At 31.7% G+C, this 15,898-nt stretch overlaps 1 protein-coding gene across 3 annotated transcripts; it reads right to left on the reverse strand.

Annotated features, from left to right (window-relative positions):
- Positions 1–7,389: 7,389 nt before the first annotated feature.
- On the reverse strand, positions 7,390–15,898 carry snsl (snustorr snarlik). Of its 3 annotated transcripts, none has more exons than XM_067352443.1 (6): positions 15,783–15,898; positions 12,964–13,105; positions 12,702–12,782; positions 10,601–10,731; positions 10,344–10,505; positions 7,390–8,737 (listed from the first exon to the last, which is right to left on the reverse strand). In XM_067352443.1, exons 2-6 carry the CDS (start codon positions 13,013–13,015, stop codon positions 8,522–8,524), a joined length of 642 nt encoding a protein of 213 aa, XP_067208544.1. In that variant the 5' UTR covers positions 13,016–13,105; positions 15,783–15,898; the 3' UTR covers positions 7,390–8,521. The 3 variants fall into 3 exon arrangements, with proteins under 3 accessions (XP_067208544.1, XP_012230251.1, XP_012230249.1); XM_012374828.2 differs by having other exon boundaries at positions 15,717–15,880; XM_012374826.2 differs by having other exon boundaries at positions 15,574–15,879.

A 15,898-nucleotide genomic window follows, 5' to 3' on the forward strand; every position in this document is an offset into this window, starting at 1 on the left:
TTTTATGATTATTAAAATCTTGATATATAATATTAAATTCATATTTTGTATGCATGCCAGTTGCGTTAAAATTCATTCGTTATAGCGCCACTTGCAGCGCTTCTACCTTATGGTATTGACATCTTTCGTTAATTCTACTAAATAATATTAATTAAACATTTTGCAAAAACTCAATCACGATAATACAGTAGTGCATCATTTGCTTAGAATTTCAAAGGCTCTACGAGAGATGACACTACAATAATTAAAGCGACGCTGCACTTTTTTTCGCGTGCAAAATTTGTATATGTACCCCGTGGTTCGTAGTCGCGACTGTCACGCATTTTCTGTTTGTGAGCCCGGGTGCAAGACGCCGTCGGGGTCGTCGTCGCCGGGCCTCGATAAAGATGAAGCGAATGAAAAACGAGGTGATCAGTGCAACTGTCGACTCTTATTTAAAGCGACGTCATTGATGGCAGAAAACGAGAAATAAGCACCTATGTCTGTCGTAGACGTCTGTCGTGAACGTACGGTAAGGCAAAGAAAAACGTAAGTCGTGAAAGGTTATTGTGTGGATACGTGTGGATACGACTACAACATACATAAGTGCTTACGTCTCAGTCTCTGCCATCAGCCTTACATCCGAAAAGTTTTATGATCACGTGGTGTTTGTTTCTTTTAATGAAATATATGTATACTAGTGATGCGATGTTTCCTACTGGGCTCTCGACTCCTAAGCCCCACGCAAACGAGAAGCGCGTACATGATCTCGCTTGCGTGGGGCTCGAGAGCCGGGAGCCCGGTAGGAAATATCACATCACTGAGTATACTTTAAACCAAAATATATTGTTAGTATTTTACAAAAACCACACCTATCCGAACTTGTTTTTTAACTACAAAGTTGTGTTAATCTAACAAAACGGTATAGTAAAGTTAATAAGAAATTCTGGTAGATTTTTATAAACCTAACAAAGATATGTATAACAGTAAGGTTAACAAGAAATTCTGGTAGATTTAAACAGGATGGAATTTAACATATTCTTCTGGTAATTCCAACAACAAATTCGTTTCATCCATTTTTGAACAAACGTACTAGTAGAATCAACCAGAATTTCTTATAATACAACAAAACTTTTTTTCCAGTGTAGTAATTTTTAGAAATTTTTCTTACGCCATGTTTAAGTTTGATATTTATTATATTAGTTCATACGAAAAGAAAAGAATCGTGGAGTCTGGTCAGAATGTAACATTAGAGAAAGATCTTTTTCTTGACGCCACTGTTACGGATATTGTCAAAAATATACACTGGAAAAAAAGTTTTGTTGTATTATAAGAAATTCTGGTTGATTCTACTAGTACGTTTGTTCAAAAATAAACGAAACAAATTTGTTGTTGGAATTACCAGAAGATTCTGTTAAATTCCATCCTGTTTAAATCTATCAAAATTTCTTGTAAACCTTACTACATCGTGTTGTTAGATTTACAAAACTCTACCAGAATTTCTTGTAAACCTTACCACATCGTGTTGTTAGATTTACAAAATTCTACCAGAATTTCTTGTTAACTTTACTATATCGTTTTGTTAGGTTAATACAACTTTGTAGTTAAAAAACAAGTTTGGATAGGTGGTTTTTGTAAAATACTAACAATATATTTTGGTTTAAAGTATACTCAGTGATATGATGTTTCCTACCGGGCTCCCGGCTCCTTAGCCCGGTAGGAAACATTACATCACTGGTATACATATATTTCATTAAAAAAAAAAAACACCACGTGATCATAAAACTTTTCGGATGTAAGGCTGATGGCAGAGACCGAGACGTAAAAACTTATGTATGTCGTAGTCGTTTCCACACGTATCCAATAACCTTTCACGACTTACGTTTTTCTCTGCCTTACCATACGTCCACGACAGACATCTACAACAGACATAAGTGCTTACTTCTCGTTCTCTGCCATCGGCCTAACTAATATTCCGTAATGGATTCCACGATGCGACGTAAAACTTTAGCGAGCTCAGTTGAGACTGTTCCGACTGCTTAACGCCATTGCTTCGCGAAAGATCTAATGCGCGCGATACACGCCGCGAGTAGCGAGGGCGCAGTAACAGTGTAACAAATGAATGCGGCGAACAGTTGATCAACCGTTTAGTGAGTGATGACGAAACTGTTGCAGAGCGCTGCGATTTATGTAAATATAACAAGAAGTTTTGTAGATCCAACAAGAAAACATTTATTCAGATCCTTATAGTAAAGTTAACCAAACGGTGTTGATATAAGGTGTAAAATTTTGTGATGATAACCAGAAATTCTGTTTTGTTTGACTAAAATACGGTCAACCAGAAGAATTTTGTTAATATAATAAAACCATTTTTCTCAGTGTACGCAAAGCTATTCCAAGATTTGGAAATAAATCAATAAGGTTATTTGCAAAAATATATTCTAAAACAGTTAATGAATTCATCTTCTATTAATGTGTGTGTTATATTTATGTTGATAGTCGACAACATACAAGAACAATATGATTGTAAATATTTTCAGTCTAGGATTCATAAATAAAATAAATTAAATTATATTGACTTAATATTTGTTTTTAATTTGGCAATTTATTTCACAAATTTGCCACCTTTTTTATTGTACCGCCCGGGTACGGCGCACGCCTTGTACCCCGGGGTTGACGCGACCTTGTAAACAAGCACTTGCAGCATTTCCTGTCGCAAAAATTTCTTAGTGTTTTTGAAATCTTTTTTTACTAATTTTTATAATTTACTAAATTAATTTTTTTTTAAATTTTGATATTTAATTTCCGACACTCTTATTAATCTTTACCGTTTGATTGTAAAAAAGTCATGCAAAGGAAAGAGAGTGAAATACATAAGACGTAACATTGTCGAAGTTTTGGGTATCAAAGAAAATTCGTAGGTTTATTATTGTTTTCAAAAGTTTGTGATTTTTATAATATTTGAATTTTTTCTTCGACAAAATTTCTACTAGAAAATATTATCTGCAGATTGCGTTATTTGTATTATCTCTAAAACTTTTTCTTTTTTGAAGATTATTATTACTGTCTCATTTTTGCAAGGTTTTAGATTTTAGTGGCATAAACGGTCTAATCAAATATGTATCTTTCTAAACAAAAATTTTGTAATCAACGCATGTCTGATTCTTTTTTTGGAAAAAGTTTTAGTTTTTAATTATGTATTATCGATTTTATAGGCGATTTTTTTAAATCTTTGATGTTCAATTTTAAATATTTTTTTTTATGTTTGTCATTTAATTGTGCAAAAATTATGCTAAAGAAAAAATATGGAAACGTAATACATATCTCTCTTCAAAGTCTTAAACATCTTTGCAGATGTGTGGTGACCATGTCTATTGTTCTTCTAATACTTTGATAGCGTTTCTGGTGGCCTTTCACCAAGCATCTCTATCCTCAGTTGCCCTCGCCGCTCCCTTCATATTGGTATTAAGGAGCTGTCTAATTGCATCAGTCCAACGGGTCGGTGAGCGACTCCGTCTCCGCTTTCCCTCCAACTTTCCCTGTATTATCAGGTGTTCCAGATTGTTGCTTCGATTTATGTGGCCGAAGAACCTGAGGATACGCTTGTACACCTGACTAGACAGTCTTTGCAGTGGCTTTATTTCCGCCAGTATTGACACATTTGTTCTTCTGGCCATCCAGGGAATCCGCAGCATCCTTCGCCAACACCACATTTCAAAGGCATCCACCCGTTGCCACATGCAAGGTCCATGTCTCCGACTTGTAGTGGAACACCGAGAACACCAGCTATTTTTATCCCTTCTTGTGTGCGTTTGGATGGTCGCAGATAAGCTCTGATATTTGTTTCTCGTTTCGGGGTTATTCAACCCCGTTGCGAGTACCTTTCTTCTTTCTTCTATCAACTTAAGAGTGCCATCAGAGATCCAATCCTGGTGTTTAACGCGCTCTTTTGGACGTTGTGTGTTCATCAATGATGCCCTAACAATATCTCTGAAGCGAGTCCACATTTCATCTGGGCTGGCCGCCCCTGCACTCCCATCTGGTTCCATTTTCTCTTCCACTTGTCTAGAGAAGGCATTGTTATCAACAATCGGTGATAGTTTATCAGTGGTTGCGTTCTTCCTGTAGACCTTCAGCTTTATTCTGAACTTGAAAACCAATAGTTTATGGTCCGAGTTGCAATCAGCCGCCGGCAGCGTCTTCGCCGATAGTATCGGCGCGGTGATCTCCACCTTTCATCGACCAAAATGTAGTCGATTTGATTTTCGTAGTGTCCATCTGATGAAGTCCAGGTGTACAGCTTCCTTATATGTTGCTGGAAGATCGTATTCGCGATTGTGAAATCATTGTCAATGCAGAACTGGATGAATTTGTCACCCCTTTTTCCGTTCTCCCACGCCATATCTCCCCATTACATTACGAATATGGTCGTCTCTCTTCGTGCATCCCACCTTTGCATTCCAGTCTCCCATGATTATGGTGAGCTTTCGCTTGGAGATTTTTTGGATGGTTGTTTCGAAGGATTCATAGAAATTGGTTATGTCTTCCTCTGTAGCATCAGCTGTCCGCGCGTATACCTGGATGATATTGAGTGCACAAGGCGTAGCTTCAACGCGTACGGACATGACACGATCACTAACCGTGTCATAACCAAGGACCGATCCGGCCAGCTCATTGGATATGATTAGCGCCATGCCGTTACTACTCCTATCCTCATTACTCGAGAAATAGACTGTATAAAAACCGCTCTAAAAATGTCCTCTTCTCCGCCAGTGCGTCTCCGTAATTCCTGCCAGCTCTATGTTACATCTTGTCAGCTCCCTCTTTAATATGTCCAGTTTTCCTGCCTGCCTCAGTCCTTGTACATTCCAGGTCGCAAAGCGGGAAACGGTTCTGCCCTTATGGTTAGACACTCTGGTCGTACATTTTGCATGCGGAGCCCAGTGGTCCACTTCCCCATGCCCGGTTGCCAACTTCTCATTGCCTACCCCGGACGCAGAGCAGCGTCGATTATCAGTTGATCGCCAGATTCACCAAATCCATTCTTTAATGACATAATGACATAGACATAATGCTCATGGGAGAAGTAGTGGGGCAGTAGATTCTGCTGTCTTTCTGCATCGCAGTACTCCAACCGTTGTAGGCTGATACAGCCACGCTCAGAATAGTTTACTTCTAGGCCTTTGCGACGTCTATCGTCTCTGCCCTAGTGTAATACTAATGGCACTGCTGCCCACCATCAGGTTTCGCCATATCTGGCTACCCTTACTTAGTTTGGTGTTGTGTGCCGAAAGACCACAACGTAATAATTATAGGTTAATTAGGCAATAACAATAATAAACATTTAGAAGACCATTAATCGAGGTCACTTCTCGAGAATCCTGTGACAAAAGTTATTTAATTATTAAACAATCAGACGCTGACGCGAGCACTCGTTCTTAGAAGCCCGAGTGTCACTTGTGTCTAAAGTAGGTTAAACAGATCAGCATTTTGGTAACACAATGGATCGATATAGTTCAAGTCTCATTGTGTTCCGAATACTGATCCGTATAAATTAAGGCGGCACACAAGGCGCCGCGGGTTTTTATCAGCAAAATTCCGGACGAAGCACGACACGTCGCGTACACGCGTAATCGCAGTAGTACGGTCGCCGAGTGAGTGAGGTGACAAGTGTAAAACAAAATACCAAATAAAAGTTATTCTATCTATTCAGAAGTGCATAATTATTCTAAACTCTCCGAGCCAAAGCCCCCTTGACCAGCACGGCGAATCCCGAATCTTTACGCAGCGCCTACCGCTACCGAAGTAGGCGCAACATCGGCCTGCAAGTCAATGCAGTTGCCCAGGGTGTGGCCGTCTTGGAGCCATAAGTAAAAGTTGAGTTTCATACGAGGACCAGTTGCTCCGAGTCATTCTTCTCTGGATGTGACCGCTCTTCGCCAAAGGTACTACCTCTGTATCGAGCCCCATACACTTCCATACACTCCCGTAGTACATATAAACCTTTCAAAAAAATCTGTCGTATAGATATATTAAAATTTTTAAAAAAAGCTATTCTATATACTTCTTACAAAAAAATGTGGTATCAGGAAATGGCACCAAGTGAGACTAAAGAACTATGAAAAAACTTGCACACTATTTCTATAAAACTCTTCTATAAAACTCTTGTACATAAAGCTCTCGTATATATAATTAATTATATTATATACTATATTTTATCATATTTTACATGTACTATACTATATATACTATATATATTATTAGATATACTATATATATTATAAAAAAATTTTTTTAATATTTAAAAAATAAAAATATTTATTAAAAAACACAAAAAAAGCGCTGCTACACCTCAAAGTAATGAAATTAACATGTAGTTTACTGTAGCAGCGCCAAGTTTTTTTGCGTTTTTTAATGAATATTTTTATTTTTTAAATATTTAAAAAATTTTTTTATAATGTATATAGTATATCTAATAATATATATAGTATATATAGTATAGTACATGTAAAATATGATAAAATATAGTATATAATATAATTAATTATATATACGAGAGCTTTATGTACAAGAGTTTTATAGAAGAGTTTTATAGAAATAGTGTGCAAGTTTTTTCATAGTTCTTTAGTTCCACTTGGTGCCATTTCCTGATACCACATTTTTTTGTAAGAAGTATATAGGATAGCTTTTTTTGAAAATTTTAATATACCTATACGACAGATTTTTTTGAAAGGTTTAATATATACGACAATTTTGTTGAAAAGTAAGACAATACTGTTTTGTTTTAGTTGTGATAAGAGCGTGTACTTGGCGCCTTTTTTTACCTTTTTTTAAAAAAGGTAATTTTTTGATAGATATTATTTCTTTTTTTTTAATAATATATATACGACAGTTTTTTTTATTTAATATATACAACAATTTTTTTGAAAGGTAAAACACTGTTTTGTTTTGATTGTAATAAAATTGACTGGAAATAATAAATATTGTTGGAACTAATTTTGTATACATAGAACAGAAATATTAAACTTTGAGCTATTTAATTTTATTTATTTTAGACAAATCATATACTAAAGTCTCTAAACAATTGTCACATAAGACAGTGATAAATGGTGTGATTGTATAAATTTTAATTTTACCATACATTCTATTAAAAAAGCACATGTTTCAAGACTTTAGTGTATGATTTGTCTAAAATAAATAAAATTAATTATCAAGGTTCAATATTTCTGTTCTATGTATATACTAAATTAGTTCTAACAATATTTATCATTTCCAGTCAATTTCATTTTGTGTTTTACAAGATTTTTTGTTTAGTTTATGTTTATAATCTTTTTTCTATGGATAAATAAAATTCAATAATATACCTAAAATATGATATAAACATTTTTTTACACTTAATTCTCTGCCCACACTGTGATGTGGATAATTTTGTTGTCAATCATAGCGTTAACTACAGAAGGCGACTTATGCTATATTTTTTAAAATATAAAATTGACTGAAAATTACAAATATTGTTGAAACTAATCTAGGATACTCAGAACAGAAATATTAAACTTTGATCTATTCAATTTTATTTATTTTAGACAAATCATCCTCTAAAGTCTCGAATCATGTATGAATAACCTGCAAAATAAAAAATTTTCAAAGGTGTAGTAGATACTTACTAAGGCATTCACATTCACCAACATATCACTTATTTCATTTAATATGAATTTCTAACAAATTTGGTCACTCGCACTACACTGCTCTGGATTGATAAGCAGTCTTGAGTGTGCACCAAAGTAACAGAACAATGTAGTGCGAGTGACTAAATTTGTTAGACCGAATTCACTATTATTACTTTTTTATAACACTTTCTGAAAGGTTATGTAAAAATGTCAAATCGTAAGCGCACGCAGCGCGGCTTCTCAGCGCCATCAGCGCACCTAACGTCAGAAATCGGAAACTGGACATTTTAGCAGGACATTTTAGCTGGACATTTTTATCGTATTATTTTAGACATTTCGACTTTGGACTATTATAACTTTTTTTCTACAGCACCTACAGTAAAAACAAGCATACTTTTCTTATATAATTTGGGTATGCGCTATCGATTGAGCCTATTATCAACTCAATCGGCCCAGCCGTTATTGAGATCCGATAATCTCGGCTCGTCTCAACTTTCGGGCTCGCGTAAAGATACACGGTCGGTCTTGCGCTGCGCGTGAACTTGGCGCGAGACACTACCGTGTCTCTTGATATGTAGTATATAACAAGTTCTAACATGCAAAAAATATGCCAAAAATTTTTTTTTTCTAAATAAGTATTGCACTTTGTTTTACGAATCAAATTTATAATTCCGGTTTTAAATATTCTTAAATATAAATATGCAAAGAAAACTTGTACTAAAGGAAAATAAAAATACAGGAAGAGAATTCTATAGTAACGTTGAACAATTATATATAAGTACAATAAATTTTATTATAATATAATTATTAATGATAGCGATAAAAAACTAAAATACATACATAATAATCGCAAATGATCAAATTTATTAAATTTCTCAAGTTTTTAAATTTTTATTTATATTTTGTGACTTATATAACTTAGTCAGCTCTTCTACTTTGTCCTTCTGAACGCCAGAGTTAACTAGTGGTTTTTCTATCCTTTGTTGCATTATTTTACCATCTATATTTTGAATTGGACTTAATTGCACGTTGTGTTCCGATGATTGCGATATCTCCTCCCTCCATTTTGTTAACCAATTATTGGCAATATTCTAAGAAGATTGAAACATTTACTGTCATTAAATAGAAACTTTCTACACATGATCATATTTATTAAGACAAGTTTAATTTTTTGGGATATTTTGTTATAAGAAACATAAATACTATAAATTATTTTATAGGACGTATTTAATAAAATTATTTTATATAAAAAATAGTAATAAATAATTCTGATTAGAATAAATCATAGTAAATCCAATCTTTTTCTATGTATATCTATCATTTAAAAATTGAAGTAAGTTTCAAAATTTATTTATATTAAAGATATTTAAGAGTGCTTATTTAATAAGAATATTTACTTACAATTATAAAGTTATTTTATTAATTACTTATACAGAATGTCCTATTTTAATTTAGCCCCCCCCCCAAAAAAAAACTTTTATTTTTGATTGTAAAAAAAATGCTTTAGACAAAAGTTGTAGGGTTTGGAGGGAGAAAAAAGATAAGGATATTGATTTGACCTTGGGTGGAGACGCTTCAGAGATTTGAAGATCAACTTTAATTTTTTAAATAGAACCACCCTAATTTTTTTATACAAATCAATTCCTCGTATCATTCGTCGTAAAAAGTTATAAAGGTAGGATGGCCAAAAGTTGAATAGTTTACGAGATATTTTATACTTTAATTTGACATGTAACACGAGAGGTCCTTGCACGCGTTCTAAAACTGCGACCTTGAGGGGGTGCTAACAAGAAGTCACGGTGGCGCTAGCAAGAAGTCACGATGGCGCTAGTCGTTGTAGAGCAAGTCATAAAGAAGGCTGAATAACTTAATCTATATCAGAAATGTACAATATCTCAGTTTTTTCTTACTTAAATTCTTCTTTGAGCGTCGTACAACCTGTCAAGTACTCACATATCCCAATTGATTGTTACAGACATAATTTTACATAAACTATGAAATATCTCGTTAAATATTCATTTCTCAATTATCTTACCTCAACACTTATGCACAAAATAATAAGAGGAATCGATTGGTGTAAAAAAACACATAGTTGTCTTAAAAAAAAGATATGTAGCTGAAATAATATCATATTTTTTTTAAAGACAACTATGTATTTTTTTACACCAATCCACGATTCCTTTCATTATTTTATGCGTAAAAGTAAGATTGAAGTAAGATAATTGAAAAATTAATATTGCGATGAATATTGCAAGGAATCGATTTATGTAAAAGAATTAGAGTGATTCTATTTTTAAAAAATAAAGATGACCTTCAAATCTCCGAAGCGTCTCCACTCAAGGTCAAGCTAATATCCTTATCTTTTTTCCTTCTCCAAACCCTACAACTTTTGTCTAAAGCATTTTTTTCTATCAAAAATAAGTTTTTTTTAGGGGGGCGGGGGGGTAAATTAAAATAGGACACCCTATATATTGCTAAATTTAATACTTATATATTATTATGTTGCTGCTAATTTTTAAGATTTAAAATTAGTATTAAAAATTTTTTAAAATACTTTTCTGTCAAAACGACTATATTCAAATTTTGTATAAAAAACATTAAAATATCTAAAATTATGTATTAAAACATTAAAATATAAAATTATACATTAAAATTACTAACAATTAGAACATTGGAAATAGATAATTTTTTACTTACATCCTGATTTTCCGACTTATTCATTGCTTGTACTTTTTTTAAGTTCTTTTCCATTGCTTTGAGTTTATCCATTTCTTTCTGAAGTCTACGCTCCAATTGATATTTTGCTACCGCTTGTGCTAATGGTCCTAGCTCTCCTTTCATTGCGGCACTAAACGTTGTCTGTTTACGAAAAAAAATTTTTTTAATTAAAATTTTTTTAATTTACAAATTACGCAGCAGTACATATTTAGTATACAAATTGTAAAATCTCTTACATCTCGTCGTCTTTTAGCATCACTTGATGTACCTATTGGATCTGTTTCAGTTTGCGGACCTAATTCAAACAGCATTTGAAAATCTGCGTGCTCACCTAGCCGAAACCCTATGCCAAACCTTGAGTCGGTTCCTGTATTTTATTTCATAAAAATTTAACTTCTGTTAATCAGGATTAAATTATTAGAAATATAAAAATGTTAAATTATTAATCAGAAATATAAAATGTTTTGCACACTATGCTTTACACTAAGCTGTATAATTGAATCTGTAATATGTATTTATATCATATGTTTTCCAATGCGTATAAATACTGAAAAACAACTATGAATCTTTTATATATGACGGACCATGAGGCGCGTCCCAATAATCGAAAGTTCAAGCCGCGAAGTGTTTTTCAATAGTCAAGAGTATGAGTCGCGAGAGCGCTTTCATCACCACGCGGAAATTGCTGACGTTTTGCTAATAATTTTGCAATATATTATGTTATTATCAATTTGCTTAAAAGTTCCTATTTATTAGCAAAAAATAAAAAAAAGGTATTAAATTAATTTTTGTAATATAATATAGTTTATTAATTTAAATACAAATACAAATTAAAAAAAATTAATTTAATAATAAAGTTTGGTATAATATATCTCGAAATAAAAAACTGTACATAAACCAACATCGCATTTTTTACCCGTTGACCATAGTCTTGCAGAAAGAGTTAAAAATCAAGTATTTGGATTTGCTAGTCATTTAATTCACGTTTTCTTCTATCAATAAACATCATAAGCTTTAATTTTTGCGTATGTTCTTTACTTTCTCAGATAGTCCACAATAACAATTTATTTCTAATTGAAAAAGTGTAAATATGGTTATCATTAATTGGTTGGAATATAAATATCTTGTTTGAAGAGTTTAGAACGCTAAAATAAGTTGTAAACTTTACTTTAAGTTAAGTTAATAATTGCATTATTAAATATATTTTTTCTTAAATAATATAATATTTTAAACACAATCCAACATTACATTGAGGACAATAATAATTTGTTTTTCCGCAATGCTTCTTCTATGATAGAAGGTTTTCTTTTTTTATTGTTGTCAGGGCTAATCTAACGGACACGGCAAAGTATTTAATAACTAACTTTATTCAAGTAACTTACTATATATTAAAATGAACGTGCAGACAAACAGAACACTACAAAATGTATAGAGCGCGAAACAACTCAAGATAAGAAAAAAACATAGTGAAACACAAAACAAAACTAACTCATAGGGAGAGCGACACACTCATTCGGATTAGGTCCATTTCTAACAATTGCAATTTAGACATATAAATATTCCTCATATATGTAACGACTAAATAAGCGTGGTTGTTGAGAAGATTGGCGGTGCGCAAAATGTCAAGATAAAATTTTTAACAATGTAATTATATTACAAATAAATGAAAGCTACCACAAGCCCAAGCTAGATCTAGTTGCTCATTAATTAATTTTAAAATTTATGTACACTGATGATGGTTAAGATAAATGTGCCGAAACGTATGTATATATTGTGTCCTCGTCGTTTTGATTTTTGTCACCTGGTATTGCGTTTAACAGCTGATGGAACCGATTGATATATTGATTTGCGGAGTTAATAAAAGAGAATAGTTGCTAGGAAATTGTAAATATTGATTTATAAAATTAATAAAAGAGAATAGTTACTAGGACTAGGATTGTAAATAAAGAGAATGGTTGCTTGGTTATTGTAAATAAAGTAACGGAGTCAGATTTTTGGGAGCTAGCGAAGTGTGCAGACGCGTTTCTGCTAGCTTAGAGATGTTCGATATCTTTCAGTACTGTTCTGTAAAGTTCTGTTCAGTGTTGTGTAAATTAAAGTTTCTGTTGTGTTTAAAAAGTGTTCCTGATTCAATTTTCTTTTGCGAGTGTCGATTGTGACGTGTCGAGAAGATCGTTCGCGGGCGCAACAATACATTATAATATAAAAGAATATATGAGTAACTAGATCTAACTCGAGCTTGTGATAGCTTTTATTTATTTGTAATTTATTAGATAAATATGTAAGTCCAATTACATTGATTAATATTTAGTGGAATATAACTATATATGTGTGTACCTTTTTTGACTGGCGGTATATTCGAGTAAAGCAGGCTCAATATCGTTGGGACTTCCTCAGGAATGATTAAACTTGAAGCATCTAAAAATTTTGCTTTTGTATATTTGCTATTTGTTAAATATAGACGATAACAAATTTGTAAAAATAGCTTCCTATTAACATAATGATAACTGATTATTCTTTAACTACAAAATTTTTTATTTCATAATTTTTGTTCTCATTCTAAGTAGATAAAAGATGTTACAGATTAAACGACACTTACCGTAGAAGACTAGCAAGAGCAGTGATCGTGTTATCGCGGTCTTTACGTTCATCGTCAGTACTTTGAAAGGAAAATCTTTGCATGCACACCGATCGCTTATGTGCTCCACTAAAGCATGTCTTTGTTAGCTTCCACAGGTATTCTGTAATCAAACGCGGTAGATAAAAATTATTTCTCATGATGCAATATAATATTTTTATAGTTTAAAATACTAATTGAATATTAAATTGTTACATTAATTCCTCCATTAAATCAAGGAACTAAAAAAATTCTTAAACCTACCCCCCAAAGAAATTACATAAAATAAGAAAAAATAATTTTGAAATTAAAATTGAACAAATTTATTACAAATGTATGTATATTAAATAAATATAAGAGGAAAGACATCAAAACGTTTTTAAAAGATATTTTTTAGCTAAAAATTTTAAATAAAAATTTATGTGTGTATATATATATATATATATACTAGAAACTATCCTCTATCAAATGGTATCATATTTTTTATAATATTCTTCATAACTTTCAAGAAAATAATGTTTTTATAAGACATACGAAAATTGGGCTGTAAAAAATTAGATTTCAAAACCGGCATATCTGTTAAAAATTATAAAACAGGTCAGTAATATGGAAATGTACTACAATAAATTGTTGAATGATACAATAAGATTGTTGAATAACACAAATTTATTGGAAATTTTGTATTAATTACATCCTACATTAGAAAGACACAGATATAGAGAAGACATGATATTGCAAAATTTAGTATTACAATGCATAAATATCATTTTGTAATACCTGTATAAAAATAAAATATATAATATAATAATCCCTTTATAGAAATAAAGATATTTTTAAACTTATGGTGTGATATGATTTTTGGTCATAGAGTGTCGCATGTAGCGCCCATCACAGGATATGCCGGTTTGCGGTACACTGTAATTAAATTTTCCAAATCGTATTGTGAAAAAAAAACAATAAAGTTAAAAATAAAAATAAAATATTTTTAGAAAGCATTAGAATAGCTACAAGCTTGATATTATCAAAAAAGATAATTATTGTTATTTAGACTACATAATTTTCGAAATAAAATCATAAAAATAAAACTATAAAATTTTATGATCTTTATATTAGCTAATTTAGCATCTAAATAAACAGAGAATATATGAACTGTACAGTTTTTAATGAGTTAATCAGCTAAACAATTTACGTTTATATAATTTTTGATAAAATATAGCATTTTATTTCTGAGAAATAGGAGTATATCACTTTAGAAGGCCTATATCACATTCGGCGCCTTTTTTCTAATAATAAATACCAATTCAAATAAACAAAAAAAATATCAATAAAATTGTTTAGAAAATAAAAATTTTTGTTATATAATAATAATATGATAATTTAATAATATATAATTATATCAATAATAATATATACTATTGCACAAAAAATAATTGACACTTTTTAGATATTCAAAATTAAGCAATTTTTAAATCGCTGAAACTCGTCAAAAATCGCCGAAAAAATTAAAAAGCATTTTAAAGCTTGAAGTTTGTTTTACGTGTTAAATTTACTTTTACGTGTATTAAGCTGTTGTTTTTAAATTTCTTTCCACTTTTAAACTAAAAAAAAAGAACACATTATTTTGTTTCTTAAAATTACGTACTTTCAACTTTCTACAGCTCGTAAAAAATGACAAGTACCAAAAAACTAGAACGTACACATATATAATGCGTTTTTTTTAAATTTTGCTACGATTATTTTTAGCCGAGTTACGCGACTTTGAAACTAAATCTGCATTTTTTATACTAATACTGATGCCGATAATAATCGTTATTTTTCACAAAATTGGAGAGTTGGTTAAAAGTACATAATTTTAAGAAACAAAAAACATGCTTTTTTGTGCTTAGAACTATAAAAATAAAAAATTTTCAAAAAAATGGCCTGAAGCACGTAAAAGTACAAACTTCAAGTTTTAAAATGCTGTTTTTAATTTTTTGTCTGTTATGATTTTTTGCCGAGTTTTAGCGATTTAAAAATTGTTCAATTTTAAGTGTCTAAAAAGTGTTCTTTACTTGATCAAATTATTAACTTACATTAATTTATTTAAAAAAAAATATTAATTACAAATATTTCCTCTAATAAAAACATTAAAATTTATATTAACTAAATCTCTTTGAACATTTTAGTATAAAATGAGAAATACATTGTTTTTAAATCTTAATAGCTTTTAATTATTATTGTATAGTCAATGCATTTTTAATTGTTTCAACACAATAAAATGTGATGCAGCATAAACTCGGTGATGAGCTAATGGTAGTTGATATTTGACCACAAATTTATGCCAAATTCAATTCACATTTAAACAATTATTACTATTGCGTTCACACATTGGCATTTGCGCATCTTAAGTTTCTTTTGCTAGTTGACTAATTTATTAGCTGCTGCCTAAGTAAAGTCAGAATTGCGTGAAATTGAAAAGTGAAACTGTCGGGTAATCGCAAGCAATGTCTATCGTTCTCCAACGAGAAAACACGAATATATATTCCCGCATTAAGCACCGCATTTTTCACCGGTTTTTTTATATCATGCACTATTTCGGATTATATCACTCACATATTTGGGACTGTCGTTTCTTCAATAAATTGTTTTTTTTTTTCGAATAAGCACGTGTATCGAATTGGCGAGTATAAAATGAGAAAACTTCACGACAAAAAAGATAGTTCACGTCGTATGACAAATGCGCTCCTTAGGCTTACGTGAAAGCGAAATTTGGAGGACCAACTCGACAAACAGCGTTCGCCGATCAGCGTTGTAAACTTAACTGAAATATCGTTATGATATGCGTGTGTCTTCGGCGTCGCACATGCCGATGCGAGAAAGAGTGCTCGCAGAAGTACTTTTGAAGTGAAAGGAAAGGCAGCAAGATCGAGGTCACTCG

Source organism: Linepithema humile, chromosome 3, assembly GCF_040581485.1.
Source record: "Linepithema humile isolate Giens D197 chromosome 3, Lhum_UNIL_v1.0, whole genome shotgun sequence".
Taxonomy (NCBI): Eukaryota; Metazoa; Arthropoda; class Insecta; order Hymenoptera; family Formicidae; genus Linepithema; species Linepithema humile.

Coding starts and splice junctions, on each gene's coding strand:
- snsl (XM_067352443.1), bottom strand. CDS start 13,015: ATGAACGTAAAGACCGCGATAACACGATCACTGCTCTTGCTAGTCTTC. Junction 12,783..12,963: donor GCTCTTGCTAGTCTTCTACG/GTAAGTGTCGTT, acceptor CAAAATTTTTAG/ATGCTTCAAGTTTAATCATT. Junction 10,732..12,701: donor TATACCGCCAGTCAAAAAAG/GTACACACATAT, acceptor AATAAAATACAG/GAACCGACTCAAGGTTTGGC.